The following is a 24,119-nucleotide window of genomic DNA, read 5'->3' as shown; positions in this document are numbered from 1 at the left end:
TCTGGTGGTATATATAATATGATACACATTTCAATATCGCTGCGCCCAGTGACATGTAGTCGTGAATGATTTCCAGCCCTGCCTCATTTCAGTGGACTACTCAACTTGTGTAACTTCGTCGAAGCGAGAGAGCTTTCTTATGTGGAGAAGAGACACATGTACCTCCTCCGTGTCTTCACGCAACTATTTCATAAACACAGGATCAAACTTTTGACTATAAAAACGATTGTTGGAGTTGACGCAGATCATGTCTAAGGAACTACTTTTCAACATGCTTCTGCTGATGTACCTGCTAAAGCACGCAGGTAGGCTGCTATTTGATTTTGTCATTCTTTTCCTTGTCATACTGTCAAAGTGAGTTTTTTCATCCTTTTGCTTTTGGTTGCTTTTCGTGTCCAATTTCTGATTTTCGATTTCGTTTGTGTGTGTGTGTGTGTGTGTTGCATTTTGTGTAATGAGGAGTTACTGCAACGGTGAGGTGTCACACTCGATCCCTTTGAGGTCTTACAATAATTGTATATTATCATGTGACTTCTTGTCATCAGAGGATATGATGATATTTGGTAATAATGTCTTGCGGTGCCAAGATCTTCCATACACAGAAAATGGCACTATGCAACATCGCATTTCTGCCATTATCAGCTACTGTATGTCGACTTAATGCACGAAAAATAAGCCGATGGGTTTTCAACTCATATAGCTAAAGATAAACAGATAAGTTTTGAGTAGTATTTTGAAGCTAAAGTGTCTACATTTCCATGAAAGATGTTTCCTTGAATTTTACATGAGCAATGGAGACTTTTAATAAAACAGGTAATTAGTTTTGAATTAAAAAAAAATGAGCAACCAGATTCCTATGCCTTCATTTTCAGAAAATCATCCCATGTTTTTCTTTATTTCTGTCGGATGATTGTTTTCATCATTTCTTATTGATCTTTATGCACGGTAAGTTTTGCTGGTGCTGAACATGTTGTTGGTTAAATATTATTTCGATCATCCCTATTCGATCAAATGACATGCAAAGCTAAATATGAAGCTATAGCTGTATCTCAATTAAAATGATACTAGGTTTTTAAGTATCTATCTTTGAAATTTTGACCATATCACTGAAGTTCATTTTGGATTCGAACGAATTTTTGATCACTGCTTACACACTCATGTCTTATACCCTTGGACAAGTTTATACGAAACGTTGCGCTTGCCTGTGATACGACCGATATATCTGTGATTTTTGTTCATCTATTTCGAAACACAGAAAATTACGTAAGACTTGTTGGTAAGTCAGAGATGACGAGCTCGCTTAAGAAAACATTGGACTTCAGTTCGTAACACATAGCAATGTCCGTTAGCGTTTCTTTGAAATGAGAGAATGAACTTTTTTCAGTACTTATCTCTCGCGACATTTTAGCAAAATTTGTCTGTTTTCTCGAGACTTTTTGAAGGTAATGAAATGCCTTTGTTTTACATAACCAAAATATGCAGTGCCCATCGTGTTACCTTTGTTTTGCTCTCGAAATGTTGACGTAGGCCTGGGTAGAAGACCAGTCAAACATAAAAAAAGGCTTTAGAAAAAAGATTCGACGGCATTTTTTTTTTGTAATGCTCGGCTCTCATGCTGAAAGTCTCGCAAAAATACTGTCCTGGGGGCAGGTCGGCTATCAGTGATGATCCCGAAGCGTGTGCTAATGAGTTCCTGGTAGTTCGAGCTGTCCGACGCGCTCAGGCCTCGCGTCGCCCTTTTATTTTCTGCGTTTATAGTGCCCATGAAACGATTCTGCTTTCTTAGTTTGTTTTGTTCTGTTTTGTTTTGAGTTTGTTTGGTTTTGTTTGTGAGTTTATTTGTTTGTCTGTTTGTTTCTTTGTTCGTTTTTATTATACTTTTAGTCGCAATCAATCAATATGGATATGTATGTTTTACGTTTCTTAGAATCCCTGTTTTCCAAATATGCACAACAACATCTTCCGCGGAGTGCTACCACCAGCCCCCCCCCCCGAAAAAAAATCAAGAGCAGACCCAACCCCCAACCCCCCATCCCCCCCAAAAAAAGAAATATGGACTATTTACAGTTTTTCATCTCCAGTATACACGCCCCTTCTCTTGAATTCTCTTCTACAGTGCGTATTAAAAAAAGTAATCCAACTTTGGAGGGCTACTATTTCATAATAGTCAGCTATGGAGAGCTCAATGTTGGTTGTGAGGAGAGAAGAACTCTTCGTCTTCCCATTGGTATCTAATTATGCTGACAAATGTCATGCATGACTTAGCACATGAACTCTAAACACAACGATAACAAACTGCACTTTTTCCAAGTTTGCTTATTATTGTGAAGGAACAATGAATGTCTCACTGCATGCATGGAATGGATGAGATCTGTCATTGAAAGTGGCCAAATAAGACAGCCTGCCTGTCTATTTTATATCGAATGCATGAATAATGGATAACATAATTAGAATTCAAAGGAGAGAGGAAGAGTTCCCCTTTCCTTTCAACCAATATTGCTCTCTCTATAGCTGACAATTATAAAATAGTAGCCATCCAAAGTTGGATTAACTTTTTTTTTAATACGCACTGTGTTATATCGTGTTTTTTTTTCTCTGTAAAAATGATAGAATAATAGGAGAGGATGGTGCAATATAAAGCATTCAATGAATGCTAGAAAATGGAACAAGATGATGGTAGAACAATTGATGGTAAAAAACAAAAAAGAAAACCCTTAAAACAATTCTGTACAGGAGGTAAAGTTGCATTCTGTAGTGATCATAATTATTAATCGTCGTGTAAGGTCATGTGACCAGTTAAAGGCATTATTTACCATTTGCAGATGGAACAAAAACCCAGCATTAGTGCTCTAAAATAGTTCTAAAAAGAGAGTTAGGGATAGAACCAACCACAGTGAAAATTTGAATCTGTATACATAATCGATGTTTAGTATTATTAAATACACAAAATGTGAAAAATAGGTATAATAAATAATTCAGACTAGTCCGTCAACAGTTATGGTTTATTGAGAAGAAATTCTGATATCTCCTTATATTTTAGGCTTTATTGCAAAAAAAAAAAAATTATACGGTAGGATGTTTTGTGATACAACAAACCTACACATATGCATCAAATGTGATATCTTGATTTTTTTTAAAATCACTGCTCCCAAAGATAAATATTAATAAAATTAATCGCTGCCCTTAATGCCGGCGATCGACTGTCCTAACAGTTGTTCAGTCCAAAGACAAATGATATTCCAGTGTCTGTTCTTTTCTTCATCTGTTTTGTGTGTGTGTGTGTGTGTGTGTGTGTGACGATGTGTGTGTGTGTGTGTGTGTGCGTGTGTGTGTGTGTGTGTGTGTGTGTGTGTGTGTGTGTGTATGGGTTGATAGAGTCTGGTACGTTCACTGTAATGTTAGACGTGCATATTTCAATTTGCCGCAGTGGATTGTTTTATAGTGTTTGAGCAGCATTGTATCAGAGTACTGGTGTGTCCACATGAACAGTTCTTCCTGAGTAACTGGTGACATTAATTTCAATTTTGGCTTATTTTATAGACGCAGGTGGTGCGTGTCCTGATGGATGGGAAAGCATAGGCACTGGATGCTACAAGTATGCTTCCAGTTCCTACGTGGATTATGACGCAGCTGTGACAGCCTGTAGTGCCATAGGGGGTTACCCGTGGGTGAACAACAATGATGAGTGGTTTGAAGTAGGAGCGTCAGATTACGTTACAGCCGGTAAGCAGGCCTGGGAATCCATCTGGATTGGCTGTACAGACAGAGAGGTGGAAGGAACCTTCAAGTGTGAGGATGGATCGCAATATCAAGGTGCTGACGGTAAGAAATAAAAAGAGTATCTGTAGGATTTGGGTATACTTCGTTGTATAAGCATGTGACATTTTTATATTTGAAAAAAAGAAGAAGAAGAATGTTATACAGTTTCATTCCAGTGTGTGTTAATCACCAGACCTGATTGACAGTAATTGCAATAACAATTAGTTAAGTATATGGAAGATTTGATTTGAAGCCTGTATTGCATACTCATGTGTCAATATATCTGCGAGATGACGTCAAGCAAGCTTAAAGTGAAATTAAAGCTTGAATTCACATTTGCGAGCTTATAGTATCATCATAAATGGAGTAAATTTATTTGTAATTTTAGGAGAAAGGTTTCATATGATCGATGTGAGTATGTATTAACACAAACAAAGTGTATTTTCTTTTACTGTCTTCTTACAGCGGAAAATCAATCGCATTTTGTTCATGAAAAGCATGTACTGTGACAGCGGAAATAATGAGTTTTCATTCTATACTGGGAATGTACATATATAAATAGTTTAGGTGAACTTTAAAATGTTCTATTTGACTTTTAATAGGCTAAACTTACCTTATTGTCAACGTTTTATCATTGATGGAAATGTTTGAACGTACACAACGTTCAGGCCGTTTTTTGGCTATACTTTGCCATCAGACGTTGTTAGTGCTTATTGTTTTAGACTTCTGCATAATTTACCAATCCATGTTTCTCGTGCTTTTTTGGCCAGCTGCTGGGCCGCACTAAATTAACCCGCGCCCAGCAGTAAAAAATGCGTTCAGTAACTATGGCAGAGCCGCGCTACTTTTACGATGACCCATTCACCCATTCAGGATAATGTGATGCCGTGTTAAAAATTGAATTCTTTTGCAACGCTTTTCTATATGATAAAAAAGGGTAAACTCTCGAGTAATTAAACTACCTAATTTTCCCCTATAAGATGTTCTTGTCAGGCAATAATTTCGCCATCAACATCAAATCGACATCAACATCAACATCAAATCGACAAACCGACATTTTTGCTGTCAATATCTGTACGTACGTAGCTACTCAAATGTGTCACATTTCTTCAAAGGGGAAAATAGTCATTCCAGTGTCTCTCCCTGCTTTTTATACAGTTTTCTTGCTGCTTGTACTGACAAACACAGGTATTTTTCTTTGTAAATCATCCCGTGAAATCCCTACCTCAAGACAAAAATCGTACTCGCACTTCAAGCTTGGTTTACGCATAATGCTTGCTCATGTTTTGTTTAAAGACATTCCTTTGCCAGCTACTCAAGCATCTTATATAACTCAGACAGGTGAATGTCGTCTTCTCCCTAAACAGCAAGCAGCAAACAAGTTCAAAAGCAGAGTTTTGTGTCAACAAGTTTATGTAATACCCACTGTTCTGAAACTTTTTCACAATGGCTGAGTCAAATAGTGTGAATGATATGAATAATGGAATCGTTGTTATGTCTGCTTATGCACAAGACAAAGAGGATGTACCCGTACATGCCACAAATAGCGAAGAGGGTAAGAACCCTGATATAATTAGTTTTTTTGAACTCACAAGCTCACGAACTGATACTTGATTCTGATGTAAACGACACCAGTCGTCAAACACCACCTACAGAATACCACATTGAAGACGACATAATTTCATTATCTCATTCTAATCCAAACCAATTTTTTATTTCGCACTTTAACATAAGGAGTATAAACAAAAACTTTGATCAATTCAATATGTTCGTGAATCAAGTTAAATTTGATAGTCAGGTTATCGGAATCAGTGAAACCTGGTTAAATGAAACATCACCTTCTTCGCTATTTACCATTGATGGCTTCACACTTTTGACAAAAAAACAGGGCAGGTAAAAAAGGCGGCGGAGTTGGGCTTTACGTCACTCAGAATTTGAATTATGAACTCTTAGACGAATTCAGTTTAATGTCTGAAGTTATTGAGAGTATTTTCATTGAAATTAGGGTTCCAAATAGAAAAAGTATTGTTGTCGGTGAAATATACAGACCTCCAAATACAAGCCCCACTGAATTTATTGAATCTTTATCCGTACTTTTAGCTGATAAATATTTGGAGAATAAAAGTTGTTTCATCATGGGTGACTTCAATTTCAACCTTTTAGACTGTCATACCAACTCCGCATGCCAAGATTTCCTCAATGTGATGTTATCCGAGTCCTTTTCACCTCTTATAAAGAAGCCCACTCGAATTTCAGATGTCACAGCAACTCTAATTGACAACATTTTTGTTAATAGTTCTCTTTCCAATATCACGTTTGGTGTAATAGTGTCTGATGTATCCGATCATTTTCCGATTTTCGCTGTTCTGCCCAATGTTAACATAAGTAATGCCTCTTTTTATTCGCCCAATTCTGGTTTTCGAGAAATGTCAGAAACTAATCTTAATAGACTTAGGGAGAGACTAGGATCCGTTAATTGGTCATTGTTAATAACCAAAGTGATGCAAATTTAGCTTTTGAACACTTTTCACAAATATTATCATCCGCATTCAATTCCATTATACCCGTTAAGCCATTTACTCGTTTAAACCGTAAAAAGGTTCCAAAGAAACCATGGATTACGAAATCTCTCCTGAGGTCTATTAACCGTAAAAATGCTCTTTTCTACAAATACCGAAGTGATCCTAACAGTCGAACTCGGTCTCGGTATGTGCACTATCGCAACGTTCTTACATCATTCATACGTTTAGCCAAACGAATGCATTTTTCAAAGCAATTTATCAAGCATAAAAATGACATCAAGAGTACGTGGAAGGTGATAAATGAAGCGCTGAACACTAAAAATAACATCGAACCACCTAGGCATATTATTAATAATGATAAGTATATTGAAGATGAAGCTGATGTGGCAGAAGTATTCAATGAATACTTTGTAAGCATAGGACCTAATCTTGCCAGCAGTATTCCGCATTCAAATACTGATTTTTATTACTTTCTAAAAGACCAGAATCAGCAGTCTCTTTTTTTTTACCTGTCATTGAAGAAGAAATCAAAGATATCGTGCAAAACTTGAACACTAAGAAAAGCTCTGGATGTGATGGAATCACCAATTTTCTCCTTAAAAACATCATTAATGAAATAGTTATACCATTAACACACATTTTTAATTTATCGTTATCTACTGGCATAGTTCCACAAAAAATGAAAATAGCTAAAGTAGTACCAATTTTTAAAAAAGGACAAAAAGAATCTGTGACAAATTATCGCCCTATATCTTTGTTAACTTCATTTTCAAAACTTCTTGAAAGGTTGGTATATACGCGCACACACAAATTTCTCGAAAAGTGTGAAGTTTTTTGTAACTCCCAGTTTGGTTTTAGGAAAAACCACAGTACGACCCATGCCTTACTCACTTTTATCCATAAAGTTGCTCATGCTATAGATGATGTCTCCCACACTATTGGAGTTTTTCTTGATTTTTCGAAGGCCTTCGACACAATTGACCACGATATTTTGATTTACAAGCTACGACATTATGGTATACGTGGGAAGGCTTTGGACTGGTTTCCAGATTATTTATCAAACAGAAAACAATTTGTGAGTATAAATGGCCGTGATTCTCAGTTAAAGTTAATTTCATGTGGTGTTCCACAGGGCTCCTTACTAGGCCCACTATTGTTCATTTTGTACATTAACGATCTTCCTAGTTCCTCGCCAATTCTTTCCTTTATATGTTTTGCTGACGACTCCAATCTGTTTTTTACACGCAGAGATCCTTATACTCTTGTTAACACAGTGAATAAAGAACTTAAATCTGTGCAATCTTGGATATACGCCAACAAATTGTCACTTAATATTGATAAAACTCATTGTATGCTTTTTAGCAATAGTCTTAAAACCCTTCCTTTTCATATTAAGTTTAAGGAAACTGAATTAGATCAAGTCAGTAGTATAAAATTTTTAGGGCTTTTTATTGATAGTGATTTATCTTGGAAATCCCACGTTAGTTATTTAAGTAACATTCTTTCTAAAAATACGGGTGTTCTTAATAAACTTAAGAGTGTTTTTCCAAGTCAAATTCTGCTTAATCTTTATTCTACTTTGATTACTCCGTACCTTAATTATGGTATTCTTGTGTGGGGGAATGCAACTAGAAATCTTCTTGATATACTGTTCCGTATTCAAAAACGTGCCATCAGAAATATCAACCATGTCGGATATTTGTCCCACACGAATGATTTATTTTTGAAAAATAAAATACTGAAAATATCAGATCTGTTCAGTTACAACGTCGGCATATTTATGTACAAATTTTCTGCCAACGAGTTACCGGATGTTTTTACTAGCATGTTCAGAAAAAACTATTTGATTCATAATTATCCTACCCGCCAAAGTGACGCATTTCACCTTCCACGTACTCGAACAATTTTCGCTAAAAAAACGATAATGTATACGGGCCCTAGATACTGGAATGACCTCTCCCCCGAAATAACAAGCTGCTCGTCTTTATATTCCTTTAAACGTAAATTAAAAGAGTTTTTATTGAGTGCATATTTTGCAGACACTGAACAGTCGTAATGTCTTATGTAATACTGTGGTATGTTATTGTCCAATCAAACATTTTGTCAACACATTACAGATTCCATTTAGGGTCTTGCCATGGGGCTCTCTGAATTCATCATTAGCAATTCCACACTCTACTTCGTTTCCCTCTCTTCCTCTTTCCCTCTGCCCCTCTCTAACCTTCTATGCAGAGCTTGACGGCAGGCACCAAATGGCTTAATAGTTGTACATGTTACTTTTTGTGTCTTACTGATTATATCCTGTAGCAAAAAAAGCTGCTGAAAACTGCTTATCCAATGAAGGCGAGCCAATGAAGTAAAATGGAGTCAAAAGGGGCCTGAGCTTTCGATCCTAGCAGAATCTTCGTCAGAGGCAAAATGACAAACAGGCAGGGAAAGCAATCACATATAAGGACTTCACACAACAAGAACAGACAGGGACAGGCTGGGTACACAAAACAAAGAAAACAAAGGAGAGGGTGGGAAGTCATGGGCAAGGAGCCCAACAGGTAAAGGGAGGGGGATTAGAGCGAGCAGGAGGGTGGACAGACAAAAGGCAGAGGAGAGCGGACAGACAAAAGGCGGAGGAGGGTCAGTAATGATCATGAGGATCAAGGAGGCAACCATTGAAGGAAAGGATGAATAGGGAGGCAACATCAAAGAAGATAAGGAACACCAGAAGGATATGGAAAGGGAAAGAGTGAAAAAAGCAACAGCAAGGGAAGGGGGGGGGGGGGGGGGCTGAACAAACAGGGAGCCCTAAAGGTGTACCAGGAGGAGGCAACAAAAGGAAGTAATCAAACATATCAAAGTATATACACATATAGTAATGGCAAAAGTGACAATGGAATAACAGTAATGAAAAAAATAATTAATATATATATATATATATATACAAATAGATAGATAAAAGAAATAAAATAAAGCACATGTGAAAACTAGGGGAGAGAAAATTGTATACATGTATGTAGATAAGCAGGCAGGGCAAAATAAGCACAAGTATGTATAAACAAACAAACCTGGTGTGTGTATGTGTAGGCGGAAAAGGCTGTATAAAAAAGACTCGGGCTATAGGAAGGAATAAATTGGGGAAAAAAGGATCTGCAAATGAAAAAAGCGCAAAGAAAGAACAAAATGAAATTAAAAAATGAAAAAGAGAAAAATAATAATGGTGGTAATAATAATGAAAAAATAAAGGTGGTTAGTCATTTCCCTCCTGGATGTTGAGGCCATGGGGTTGGATGGTGTGAAGTCGTCTCATCCAGAGCTTCTCTCTGCTGGTTCTGACTGTGTCTGGACGAGTGCCTAAAGATTCAATGCCCTGTAGAGTCATATCAGTGATGGAATGATCGGGTAGATTGAAATGGTGGCCCACTGGAGTGTCGAGCTTGGCTGTGTTGACAGTAGATCTGTGTCCATAGAAGCGTCTTTTGAGTGTAGTCTTGGTTTCCCCAACATACTGGATTCTACAAACTCTGCAAGTGATGAGATACACAACATTAGTGGTAGTACAAGTGATGTTTCCCTTTGTGTGGTGTGAGAGGCCGGTAGAGTTGCTGGTGAAAGAGTCACTCTCATGGATGTGTATGCTACAAATGATGCACCTACTGGCTGAACATTTGAATGTGCCATGCTGTAAAGGAGAAGAATTGTCAGTGAGGGAGGGTACTTCAGCACGGACGATGAGATCCTTAAGGTTGTGGGGGCGTCGGTATGCCAGGATGGGAGTATCTGGGACGGCCTGTAAGAGACGATCAGAGGTGTGAAGGATATGGTGATTATCACGAAGGATATTGTGGAGAGAGGGTAGATTGGGATGGAAAGTGGTCACAAGGGGTATTCTGTCAGTGATGTCCTGCTTGTTGGTTTTCGGTTTGAGAACTTCAGATCTGGGGAGAGAACGAACTTTGTTGATGGCTTGTTGAATTCTCCTGGTACCATAGCCCCTGGCTGCGAGATGTCTCTTCAGGTTCCTGGCATGGAAAGAAAACTCAGAATCCTCAGAGCAGATACGGCGAAGTCTGAGGGCTTGACTGTAAGGGATACTGGTTTTGCAGTGGCGGGGGTGGCAGCTGGCTGAGTGGAGGTACTGATGGGTGTCTGTGGGTTTAGTGTAGAGAGTGGTGGTGACATGGTTAGACTCCTTCCTAACGGTGACATCGAGGAAGTTGGTCTTTTCTTGGGAGAAATCAGAAGTGAATTTGATGGTTCTGTGGAAAGAATTGATGTGGTCAATGAAAGTATGGAGGCTTTCTTCCTCCCTGGTCCAGATGAAGAAAATGTCATCGATGTAGCGCCACCAGATCCATGGACGACAGGGGGCTGAATCTAACATCTGCTGCTCTAGCTTGGTCATGAAGAGACAGGCGAAGGAGGGAGCCATCCTGGTACCCATAGCTGTGCCAGATACCTGTAAGTAGTGCTTGTCCATGAATGTGAAGTTGTTTTTCGTCAGTACATGTGACATGAGGGATTTGATGTCAGATATGGGGGGGTTGGAATGGCCGCTGCAAGTCAAAGCCTCACAGGAGGCTAGAATACCTTCATCGTGGGGAATATTGGTGTAGAGAGAGGAGACGTCGAAAGTACCGATGATTGCTGTCTCGGGTATCTGGTCCTTGATGTCATCGAGTTTCCTGAGAAAGTCTGGTGTGTCATGAATGTAGGAGGGTGCGAGTGAGACAAGAGGTTTAATGTGGTGATCAACAAAGAGGGAGATGTTCTCTGTTGGGGAACCATTTCCAGAGAGGATGGGACGACCGGGATTGCCAGGTTTGTGGATCTTGGGGAGGAGATAGAATCGGGCAGGTTTGGCATTAACGGGGGAGAGAAATTTGTGAGCCTTCTTGGTGAGGTGTTCATGTTCCTTCATGTCATCGAGTGTCGACTGGATCTGTTGGGAGAAATTATCGGTGGGATCAAAGTCAAGAAGTGTGTAGTGGGAAGGATTGCGGAGATGTTTCATGGCTTCATCGATGTACTGCTGGCGGTCCATTACTACAACAGCTGATCCTTTGTCTGCGGGCTTGATGATGATGTCAGGCCTGTTTTTGAGAGATGAGAGAGCCTGGCGTTCTTCCTTTGGGAGATTGTCATGTGATGCAATGTCGAGCGTATCTGCGGAGTGGACTTGAGATGAGACAGCTTCGATGTACGTTTCAAGGGAGGGAACTCTGTTCTTGGGGGGAATCCATGAGCTTTTAGGATGAAAGGGCTCAGGAGCAGAAGGGGGTTCATCGAGAAAAAACTCTTTGAGGCGTAACCTGCGGTAGAAAGTAGAGAGGTCTTGGCTGAGTGCTATCTGATCGACCTTGGGTGGAGTGGGGCAAAACTTGAGACCTTTTGAGAGAAGAGACGTTTCTGCTTGAGATAGGGGAGAAGAAGAAAGGTTAACGACAGAAGTGGAGGATGCATCAGTGGATGTGGTGTGTCGCCTGAATCTGTTGGACCTTTGACGTTTCTTCGTGAAGTTGCCTATTTTCTTGTTCCTGCGAGCAGTGAGGTCAGACATATGTTTTGAGAGACAAGATTCAATTTCATCATTGTATTTGAGCCACTGGGTGTCGGTGCAGCAAGAGCGAAGTTCAGTCTCCAGTCTGTCGATGTCAGCTGAAAAGGAAGTGAGAGAGGCAGCACACTGTTCGGAGAGAATGTTAATCAAACGGATGGAAGCTCCATGTAGAGTCTGGTTCCAGCGTTTCCGTAGTTCAGGCGAGAGTGTTCCAAGAGCTGGAGTGCAGTGGAGTTGGAGACCTGTGGGTATCATGCGGTTGAGGGAGTAGAATCTGTAATTATCCTGGTGAAATGAGAATCTGAGGGCCTTGAGCTTGGTTTTCCTCAGTTGATGAAAAAGAGATAGATGGTTAGCCATGGTAAGCATGGGACAGAGAAGAACAATGATAGCCAAACAAGGGAAGGAGAAATACATAGCCTGTCAGAATTGAGGGAAATTCAAAAAGGGGAGCAAGATTGACCTGTAAGGCGGATAAATCAAAGGGAAAAGGGTAAGTACAGTCGGTCAATGTACAGCTAGGCCAACCTGTGCTAAGCAGAAAAGTGAGTGAAGAGAAATGATAAAGGGAAATGAGACAAGCTCAGAGATAAAGGCACGGAACTGAAGAGAAAAGTACCAGATTATATCCTGGTGAAAGTTTTAATGCAACAATAGTTTATAGTATATACACCAAAGTAGGCTGTATAATAATGATGGCTCGGTCACAGTAAGTTCATATTAATGTATAGTTTGTTTGTTTTTCTTCTACTTCTTTTTCTTCTTCTTTTTTATTACATAAAATTTGGCAACCTTACATCATCATTCTGGTCTTCTATCCGTTCTCCGTTTCTTTTTCACAAACACTGATTACTCGGGGCTTACAGCCAAACAAGCTAGCTTTCATGTAGGTCCCGTCATACTTCTCTTTGATCAACCCCATTTCGATTTCGATTTTGACCAGTTATCATTACATGTAATTACTGTGTTATCACCATGTATATTGTTTGTTTTCTGCACATTGTTCACAAGGTAAAAGAACTTGTCTGGTTTCTGTTGTAATGTTCATAAATGAGAAGTATGAAAATAAAATGAATTGAATTGATGAATTGAAATCAAATGACTTGTCACCACCATTGGTAGTTTAGCCGACAGCATTCACCAATGCAAATTTCAGCCGATGTTCATTCAAAGGGCGTCGACCCGTTTTCACGATGAGGGGGGGGGGGGGTGGAGGGTGCAAATCTTGGATTGGAAGATCTGTGCGAGGGAGCGGGGAGAATTGCAGTTTTGGTGGAATATCTGGCAATTTTTGTCAGACATGTCAGAAAAGTGTAGTAAGTCTTTCATCAATGAAGGAAGACCAAGAGGGGGAACGATACGGGAGGAGGCATCCCCCTATCCCCCTCCCAAACGAGAGAGCTAGCGTATACTTCTTCATAGATGCAATTCAACAATCTGCATGGTGCACCTGGAATATGTGATGCAGTGTAGCCATAATCAATGCATAGGCCTATTATAGGGAAGGCCAATATTATAGCATGGGGTGTGGAGGGGACGTCCCCAACCCCTCCCATACGAGGGAGCTTTTGCATTTTGAGGATTGAATTGAATGTACTTTGCATACATAATGAAGGATTGGATATTAATTGTTACATTGTCAACTGAAAGAAGTGTACCATAAATCTATGGATCTGGAAAAGAAGATATTCCCACCCACATGAGAAGATCTGGTGCGCACTTTTCAATGAAATATTCGGATATTTGTCAATTACCAAAGTTCAAAGGACTAGTTCACCTTGTACACGAAGATTGAAATTGCAGCAATGTCAGTAAAACACATATTTAAGTGAAAGTTTGAGGAAAAAAAGGACGATCTTTTCATAAGCTATGAATTTTTAAAGTTTCGGTACCGGCATCGCTGCATGAGAAGACTACTACATAGCTTGTGATTTCACATGTTTAGAATGATATAGAGAAAATGATATCTATACAGAAAATTCAACATATTTCCCCTTTCCTCATCGTATTTAAGACTTGGGCTTTTTAGAAGCAGAGAAAATAATATCAACCTTAACATGCGTCCGTAACAAGTCGAGGAAATGTGTACTTACAAAAAATAGAATCCTCTGTATATTTTCCCTATATCGTTCTCCGCATGTGACAGCATAAATTGCAGTAGTCTTCCGATCCAGCAGTGACTGTACAGAAACTTTGAAAATTCGTACCTTTTGAACAGATTGTCCAATTTTCCTCAAATTTTCACCAATGTATTCTACTGATATTGTTGCATTCACTCAATCCACATGTCCTATAATAAGTATATGGAAGGGGACATAACGCACTGCAAAAAGTCCGGTGTTAAATATGAAACACCGAGCTGGTGTTAAATTTCCGGTGCTCATTCATGGTGTTATATTAAAACCTCCGGGTGTCATTTCAAAATATAAAATTTAAAATACTAGTAGTTTCTTAGGGACTGAATTTCTTGTTAATTCTCAACAAGACGATGAAGAATTTTCCGATAAAGTACTTGATTTTTGAAAAAATGTGTAAACACATTTACACCACAGTAACACCAGTTCGTGTGGTCTCCTATTGAAGCTGGACGGGTGTTATATCATTGAAATTAACACCACCAATATCAAATCAACACCATGCGGTGTCATTAATGAATTAACTCTAGCGCAGTGTCAAAAATATCACCAGCCACAGTGTCAAATTAACACCACGAAGTGCCAGGTGAATACTTTTTAAGACCGTCACAATACATTTTCTACACCTGTGGGTGTGGTCCTCTATTGAAGCTTGATCGGTGTTAGATTTAACACCCATGGTGTTAAATCTAACACCGATGTTTTTACAGTGCGGAAGGTGTACGTGAGAGCTAGTATCCCCTCCCACGCCAAGGACATTTCGCATTTTTAAAATTGAAAATCTCTGATGCTCTCTACACGTACAATATTTGGACAGTTGTTTATCAAAAAAAGAAGAAAATGCAAGAAAATTTTCCTAATCTCAGGAAATATATTTGGGAGAAATATGGTAATGTTTGCCCCTTGCCCTCCAGGATCGACGCTCCTGCATACGAGAGAGCTTTAGCATTTTAAAGTTGAAATGAAAAATCTCGTAAACACATTTTTAATGGAATGTGGGTAATTGTCAATCCCCAACAGATTGCCCAAAGTGTATCAAATCTTTATGTGGAAGGGAACCAAGCGAGAAAATGGTTGACTGAAAGGGTATATCACCCTCCAACGTGAGAGAAAATTTGCATTTTTAGAAATGACGTGACAGAGTCGTGCACTCTTTGGGTGATAATGATAATAAACATTTCTAATTCAAATTCATAAAATTCTACCGTCGAGACGTTTTCATTGCAACTTTACGTCGATATAGGGCAATTTGTCAATCAGTTGCAATATTTCTATATGCGCACTTTCTGACAATTTTTCACAAGGCGCTACGATGATTGCTCAACGACATTAGATCAAAACATAATTTAAAAAAATAAGTAAGTTAAATAAACTAAGAAAAGTAGCAGAACCACACATGTAGGCTACAATGTAAATGAGGATGTCCCGTACTCCTTTGTAAACATCAGGTTGACTAAAAAGTCTTGAGGTAATGTATGTTCCAACTCGATGTTCCCCATACTACCAGGTAGTCTGTTCCGCATGTTTGGTGGTATATAGGTAAAAGCATGTCCTCCATAATGGGTTGTTCGGTTTCGAGGGGGAAAACACAGCGAGTTGATGACGATGATCGTGATTGATACTTGTTCTACCTCATCACAAGAAAGTCCCTGATATACGTAAGGTGCTGCATTATGAAGAGCTTCATGGTCCAGCGTCAGGATCTTGTATTCGATTCTTCTTGACACAGGGAGCTATTAGAGTTCCTTTAGAATAGGAGCGATTGTGATCATAATAATTATATTTCTACACCTTTCAGGACTCGTGCAGCGTTATTCACGTATCCTCTGACGTCGTGCGAACGCAGACTGTTATAGAAGAAATATTTGGACAGTTTTCTATCAAAAAAAAGGGGGAGGGAGAAAAAATTCCACATCTAGGTAATTGTTGTGGGGGGGGGGGAGCAAAACAGTATGTTTGCCCACTTAGTATTTTCATTGCCCTCCTCCATCGACGCCCCTGCTGCATTCTGTATATACTAAATAAATGAATAAGCGAAATGTATATACGCGTAGTACAATTACCGTACATATGTCCCCTCCCCCCAAAAAAAATAAATAAATAAGCGAAATGTATATACGCGTAGTAGAATTACCGTACATATGTCCCCCACCCCAAAAAAAATATATATACATGTATATATGTATATATATATATATATATATATATATATATATATATATATTGGTGCCCTCCGCAACGATAACTTTAAAAATAGTGAATCAATCTAAACACAATTTCAGGGTATGAAACTGTAACTCATTGCCCACATCTTACAGAAAACCCCATTCAATTTGCTTCAGTGGTCAAGGAGAAATGAGGATCTTTGTAGAGCATGTCAGGGATCCCTTCCCTCCAAGTTCTGTCTATTGTGTTTACACATTAATGTTCAGTTCCAAGAGCATCCAAGTGCTAAACTTAAACTTGGAAGAATCAGACTCATGACATGTTTTACAACATTCCACATTACTCTGTGACTGCTTAACCAAATTGAATGGGATTTTCTGCAAAAAAAAAAAAAGATAAAAAGGAGGTAAAATGTTATACTTTAACACCCTGAAGTAGCATTTAGACGGTTTGATAATATTGGGTGTTCTCAATGCAAAAATTCGATTGTAATCTTTTTGGAACATACTGTACTGTGCAAAGTCTGCAATGAATCTACACCCTTTTCATCCGTCTTTTGAATTCCCCACGTAGGTAAATTCTGCACAAGGCGATGCTTCCGCTGGAAAAAAAAAAAAACAACCACACACACACACACACACACACACACACACACACACACACACAAAAGAACACGGCAATAATTTCCGATCGAAGGTGCGCTCCGTGATACGTACGTACCTCCTGTAAACTTCGGGGTATGGGGTGCGAGGGCCAATCACGTGTTTGCCAATATCCCACCATAATGGCTCATTTATATTGTAACAACATATAATAGCATTATACAGATGTAGGCAGAGGTTTCCTAAACAACGGAACATTTTGTTTAAAAAAAAAAAAGATAAAGAGAACTGAAAAAAAACAATTCAAATCAATATTATGAAATGTAACAGGTATAAGCGTGAGAAGGACTGGTAGTAAACACATTACAGCGTTATTAAGACAAATAAAAAAGTGTGTGTGTGTGTGTGTGTGTGTGTGTGCGTATGTGTGTGTGTGTGTGTGTATGTGTCTGTGTGTATGCTCTGATGTATGCATGTGCCCTGTGCTGTCTATACCAGCGGTGATTTCAGTATGATAATCCATGTTTAATCTTAATTCTCTCATTGACAGCTGACTGGAATGGAGGATGGAGCCAAGACACAAGTCTAAACTGTGTTGCCAGGTCTGCCTTTTTCACTTCGCTAGCTCCAACTAACACTGAGTGTACGCCTATGTACACCTACGCATTCTGTGAAGGTAAGTGCAGAACTGATCGATGACCTTCATTAGTCAGTGTAGGACACAAAAAAAAATACCTTGCAAATAAAATCACACCTTTCTCATGAATCCTAACACTACAACACATTCTTTATACAACATGCATTGATGTGGGGGGGGGGGGGGTTCCCGTCACACATGTATGTGTCTATGACTCATTTGTGTGTATGATACTTCCTTTGTATTATGTATGTTTTTAAAACACACTGGAAGTGTGTATCAAAATGACTTTGTAGGGTTTTTAAATTTGTCTTCAATTTCCGATATGTTACTGTCACTTTATACCATACGTATATTTCTGCCCGTACATGGTAACACTTTTTGGTGTGTACCTTATTGATAATGGTTAGAGGGGAATGCATATCTCAAGCTCTGCTTTCTAGCTACGCCCCCCCCCCCCCATTTCCAACATTTTCAACATTTTCAACGTTATGTGCATGGTAAATATCTGATATCTAGACATCTGAATTTACTATGTTAATATTTTAAAATTTCGATGTGTAGAATATTTATGTTGCTTTTTTAAATAATATGATTTATAGGGCCTACACTTATATTTTGTGTTAAAATGAAAAAAAGATAGATAATGAAATGAAATGAAGTTGATACATATATGGTAAAGCACAGATTAATTGTCATAATTTTGTGGCCAAGTGTTCTTTGTTGAAAGTTCTTAGAAATGAGGTCATGCACAGAGACATTACAAACAATACATTTTGTATATGGGCGGTGAGTTGGCTCAGTGGGAAGCGCGTCTGCCTCACGATCCTAAGGACCCTGGTTCGAACCCGAGTACAGCTTATGGACTGGGCAATTTTGTGTGTAATCATACCGTCCCCTCTAGCAAGAGGCAAAATTAATACTCTGTCCCACGGATAGGACATAAAATGGAGATCCCGTGTATGAGAGAGTCACAACTCATGCACATGAAAGATCCCGCTTCATTCATTCATGGCAAAGAGCAGGGTGTTTAACCCGGTGAAGTGGTCCCACCTCACATCCAACTGGACCCCACAGCGTAGCTGAATATGGGCTATCCAGCCATCTTCTCCGATGAAAATGATCAAACAAACAAATAAACAAACAAACAAACAGATAAACAAACAAACAAACAAACCCAACAAATAGACAATAAGTCAGGGTGTGTGGAAGGTTCTGGACTCTAGACGCTAGAGATCCTTACAGAATGTTCAAGAGTGGTTGTAAAACAAAAACAAACACAAAAAACGTATATAAGCCACAGACATTACCGTGATCACGTAAAAGGAAGTGTACATGTCAGTCCTCCAACACCTTTGCTCTGACAGTAACGTCACTTCCGGCTCTGAAGCGACTTATCATATAGTTAGTTCCATATAAGCCAGTTCGCAGTTCCATTTTGCGCATGAGCAGAAAAAAAAAATGGTCATTTGTATCCACAGACATGTTGGTTTTTAAATTTACTGGGACAAGCGTCGATGATCTAACTATTATTCCTGTAATCCCTGTGATTGCTGCTTGCCAGCACATCCACCTGACAGCAAAAGTGGTATTTGGCATTATCAATAGAAAGAGATTGTTTTACATTCGATGCAAAATAATGAAATGGATGCTTTCCCAAGTGTGAATTGACGGATCATTCAGGTCATGTGGTCTACGCAAATCTATTCTTTGTTTGAACAGGATTGATGAATCCCATTTGTTACGTAGAGCTTATGCATACATAAAATTATGTCGCTCTGAAAACGAGTGAAGTGCCCCTAACCGACTGAGAGAAAAGTCTGCATCGGTCTTCTAAAAAAAGAAAAAAAAAGAAAAAAGAATCATGTTAGTTAAAGCGAGGGGACTCTGAAACTTCATTTGAAACTTCCATCATGTATCAGTGATTGCACGGCTTGTCATCGATGCTCTTGTGGAAAACATAGGGTACAGAAAAGCGAAAAAATTGCTTGTTAAAAGAAAAGATAATTATCACTTAACATCCTGTGATTAAAGTGAAATAACCATGTTCTAAATGTTTAATTTTGATGCACAAGATTGAATTAAACAAAATATTTCTTTGCCTAATTTTTATAGCTTCCACAGTTGAACCAATACCCCCAGCCCGGATGAGATCCAGTCTATATTCGTTGGTGAAGGACAAGTCTGGTGTACCAGTAAAGGATAAATGCTTACGAGGAAGCGTAGTGGCGACCATAACTGTGAAGAGCAGGATTCAGTGCGCCGGAGAATGCTTAAAGAATTACGAATGTTCATCTTTCAACTATAAAGCGGATGTATGCGAGCTGAACAGCGGCACAAAAGACGATGGCCCTGGAAATTTCGAGGTTGACCCAGGATGTAGCTATTACGAGCCTGTGTATCAAAATGACGAATTGTAGCTGCTACTTTTCATTAATATAGCTGCTCGAATTTATTGCTGACATTGACGTCTGTTCATTGAGGTGAGAGTTTGGATCTAATGATAGAAAATTTCGATTTTTAGACACGTTTTGACAATGCTTTTTTTTTCTTTCGAGAGATAATCTGCAAACAAATATCTCAGACATGTCAGGATGCAACCTGTGAGACTGCGATTTTATCTCCAATTTACCTATCTGTTATTTCTATGCCGTTTTCCTGGGGTTTTAATTAGATGAATATTCTAAGACTTGTTCATATTGTATACATATTTGTACATAATTACTATGTACAATGTACATGCATATTCATCACTCCTTTCTCGTTTTCATTTGTATATTTATCAATTTTCATGATAATATCTCATTCACATGCCATAATATGAACTCGCTCTAGTTATGTCCTTCTGCGCTTCAGAATAAGTCACAAAATCAAATGCTGTATCTAGTATATGTGTCTAATGGTCTCGTTTCATTATTACTACAATTTTCACTACTCACGAGGGGACTGCATTCTACAACCTTGGCTTTTTAGCAGTCCCCTCCATTTCCGACCTTTTCTTTGTTATGATTCAGTCACATTTTGTCCATGTATTTCTTCAACTAAAGTATGTTTATTGTTTCATGTAAACAAATGACGTGTATTTAAATTTCATTTGGATATGCAAAAGTTACATTGTACTTAATTTGTCTATATAAAATTGCCATGTATGCTTTGGCCGGAAATGAAATAAAATGAATGAAATATTATTAGGATAATTACAATCATATCCAATTTCTGTATTCAACATGCAAATACTACAGTAGCATACTTTTCCATATTTGTCTTTCTCTCTTTCTGTCTGATTAGATACGAAACGTGTATACATATTGCGTTGATGATTATGCCTTAAATATACAAATATATATATAATCTGTCATGATATTGATGATACCGGTACATTTTCATTTTCTGTATTCAGTGTGATACTGGTCATCATACCATCAGTGCACACATTCGCCTAATACTGTACTTAACCGATGGTTAAGCAGGTTACTTGATTGTCAGAGATATTGATAAGAATTACATAAAATATTGTCAGAATGATGAATGAAAACGTTTTGAGTACATAATTACGATGAATACGAGTATTTGAAACGGTGAGGACTGACACACACGCAAACAAACTCACACATACAACTGATATGACTATATCTAAGTAGATAATATTGTATATGTTATTGTATATTGCATTTGCCTATTGCATTTGTCACTGACGGTGTTCATAATCTAATATGTATGAAATTCATACAAGCAAAAAAAAAAAAAAAAAAAAACGCGCTTGGATTTCCATTTCCTAAAGGGGGAGTTCGCCTCAAACACATAATCAACGAGGATTGAAATGTAAAACTATTACTAAAACGAATCAATGAATTTTTTAGAAAATCGGAGAATCCATCGCAAAGTAATGAATTTATGAATGAGCTGCTGTCAAAATGTTCGAATGATCATGATTATTTTCGACGTCTGTGTGCATGAATTTGTACAGTTGAGAATCGCTCATGATTAAATCGTAGAGCCCAAGGCAGGCAATATTAATGGCGATTGAATTCAGATCTAGGGTAGAGACGTAGTGTGGCATAGAAAGTTCTAATTTCTGTATGAAATGCAGAGTTGATTCATTTCATCTGTGTAAGTGCACCTCCTCATTAATTCAATTGGATGCCTTGGCAACGAATGAGAATTCGGAAAGTGTGCAGTTCTTTTTCTTTTTTTTTTGGAAATGTATTTCCATGAACTTGCGAGTATTCACGTATAAGAGAAGATTAATGATTCCTTAGTCGTATGGTAATAAATTATTCATGAAATTCTTTTATTCTATATTTATATAGCCACGTTGACATTTAATTTTCGTATACAGTCCCGAGGAAAAAAGAGATAATCGTGATTGTGACGCTTGTGTGTGTGTGTGTGTGTGTGTGTGTGTGTGTGTGTGTGTGTGTGTGCACGCGCGTTGGTGGGTAGGAGTGATTTTTTTTTCATCAAAAATGTGTATGTGCGTCTCTGGCGTGTAATTAGGAAAATGAACAGGAAGGGGAGGAGTGAGTAGATCACGAAGACAACGCACGCATCAGACGTACCGACTCCATTTGCGGCGATTGGATTTATTACACGTTATCACTCGGTACAATTCACATAAATATTTCAACATTCACCATCACTTAAACTGTACAGGTACTTTTTTTTTGCACTATAAAAATTCTCACATTTTTGCACATCACCGTTTAATGCCACAAAAACGTACATGCCTGTATTGTATACGCAAGGACAAAAACTAACGTGTATGGACGTTGGACAGAGGTAAGGACTTCACTCCAGGAAAATTGTCTGTAATTGTTTGAGCCAATGTGCCCGAACTTTGCACATGTCTTCAAAGGACAGTTAAAGTCGTTTCAAGTTAACTTAAATCAGCAAAGTGGAATAATAAGCAGTGATGTTTGATGAAACCAAACATAACTAAACACATATTACAAACTTTACGTAGTTTTACGTAACATCCATAGAAATTCCTAGGGATGTACGTAAATCAGCAGGTTCATGATACTGATCGCAACTTGCGGCTCAATCTTAACTTGAATATGGACAACAAAGATATATTCTTCAAACTTTTATACAATAGACCTGGGTTACGACTCATGAGGATATGGAGAAACAAGTATGATTCAAACTTGTGATATTAGAGACTTTTACCAAACTGCCAAAGATACATTGTTGTTGTTTTAAAGAACGAAAGGAGAGAGAGAGAAAATGGGGCCCTATACAAATAATTTGCCCCAGACAGCACTTAAGATACACTGTGATAAACAACACACTGACTTAAAGGGATGCTTGGTTGAGATGAGGATTCAGCTTCTAACATTTTGTGAGATGCTTAGAAGCCTCCTATGAAACGTTAAAGATCACTCAATTCTAAAAGGAATTCAAAGTTTAATTCATGAAAATAGGTTTTTAAATGGTTCAGATATCCAAAAAACCAAGTGAAACAAATCGGTCCTATTAAAAGGAGGGTCCCACATTTTATTAGGATCACCTTGTTTTGGATATATCAGCCATTTCAAAACCATTTTTTTAATCAAAGAAACTATGAATTTCTCTCACACTTCTATGCTTTGTCACTTTCCATAAGAGATTTCTCATTATCTCACAAAAAGAATTTTAAACCTGAAGCCCCATCTCAACCAAAACTATACCATCCCTTTAAGTTGAGATGGTATACGGTATAAACTAATTTGCATACAGCCCATTTAATTCGTAACGTTGTTTCATAAGATTTTAACTCGCGCTTACAATAGCTTTCTTTTTTTAACTCAATTTCATATCACCTTTATTGATGTATGAATCAGCAGGAGAATGACTTAGACAATACCTAAAGGTTGTTCATTCCAGTATTATTGAACCGTGTGTCTTGGAACGAGCGCCGAAACTTGTGTCCCACTAAAATCGCTGACACTAAAAACAGTCCGACGAATGTCCGAAATGATGTGAAGAAATCACACTTTCTCCATCAGCTTCGAAGTCCTGGGTCGCATCAAAATGTATACATATTGATGTGTTGCAACTGGAAATAGTCAAAAAGACCATTATTCACTTCAGGAGTTACATTTTATTCAAGATTTTTGTTTAAACTAAATGAGAGAGAGAAAAAAAGAGATTTGAATGTTGTCAAATTGGCAACCCGTCGAAATCTTGAAGTGAGAAAAAAAAAGGATTTAAATTTGATTGATCCAGTATAATTATATCGAGATAAAGTCGTCTTATAATATTCTAAAGGTAGAAAACGTACAAAACGTTGACAAAAACACGCGAAACATACAAATTCTTAAAGCGTACGGGGAAGAATGAGTTTGCATTTTGCTTCTGGACGGCATAAGTAACAACTAAAACAAAACAATTTTTATTATTTGATATTAAGAACAACCGCCTAGCACAGCTTGGACCCGTTGTATGTGATCAAAAACAAAATAAATTCATTATCTGCCAACAAACGTTTGTGCTTTGTATTAATTGAAGCTGATTGATAATAATATGGAAATCAGAATTACTAGTATTTTAGGCTACGGAGTTGTGTTTTGTTTTGTTTTTGTTTTTTCTGTAGTTATTATTTTCACAAGAGTTTGCGAGTATAAGACGTATAATTATAACGCATTTTACATCAATAATGACAGAACTCCATAGATTGCGGTGTTCAACCATACAAAACATTTACCTTAAAATTTGTTTCGTCAAGAGTTTGCAGAAATCAAATTGTCGTTTTAGGTATCATCCAAA

At 38.1% G+C, this 24,119-nt stretch overlaps 1 protein-coding gene and 1 pseudogene across 1 annotated transcript; one reads left to right on the top strand and one right to left on the bottom strand.

Annotated features, from left to right (window-relative positions):
* The first annotated feature begins 247 nt into the window (after positions 1–247).
* LOC139730837 (uncharacterized) lies at positions 248–4,546 on the top strand. The gene is made up of 3 exons (XM_071641709.1): positions 248–305; positions 3,541–3,822; positions 4,530–4,546. Exons 1-3 carry the CDS (start codon positions 248–250, stop codon positions 4,544–4,546), a joined length of 357 nt encoding a protein of 118 aa, XP_071497810.1.
* Positions 4,547–10,321: 5,775 nt separating this feature from the next.
* LOC139730836 (uncharacterized) lies at positions 10,322–11,401 on the bottom strand (annotated as a pseudogene).
* Positions 11,402–24,119: the final 12,718 nt, after the last annotated feature.

The sequence above is a fragment of the Diadema antillarum genome, unplaced genomic scaffold, assembly GCF_040938485.1.
Source record: "Diadema antillarum isolate AM-2024a unplaced genomic scaffold, OU_Dant_1.0 seq00000338_RagTag, whole genome shotgun sequence".
Lineage (NCBI taxonomy): Eukaryota > Metazoa > Echinodermata > Echinoidea > Diadematoida > Diadematidae > Diadema > Diadema antillarum.
The sequence above is the reverse complement of the archived record's forward strand: the minus strand, read 5'-3'. Positions and strand labels throughout refer to the sequence as shown.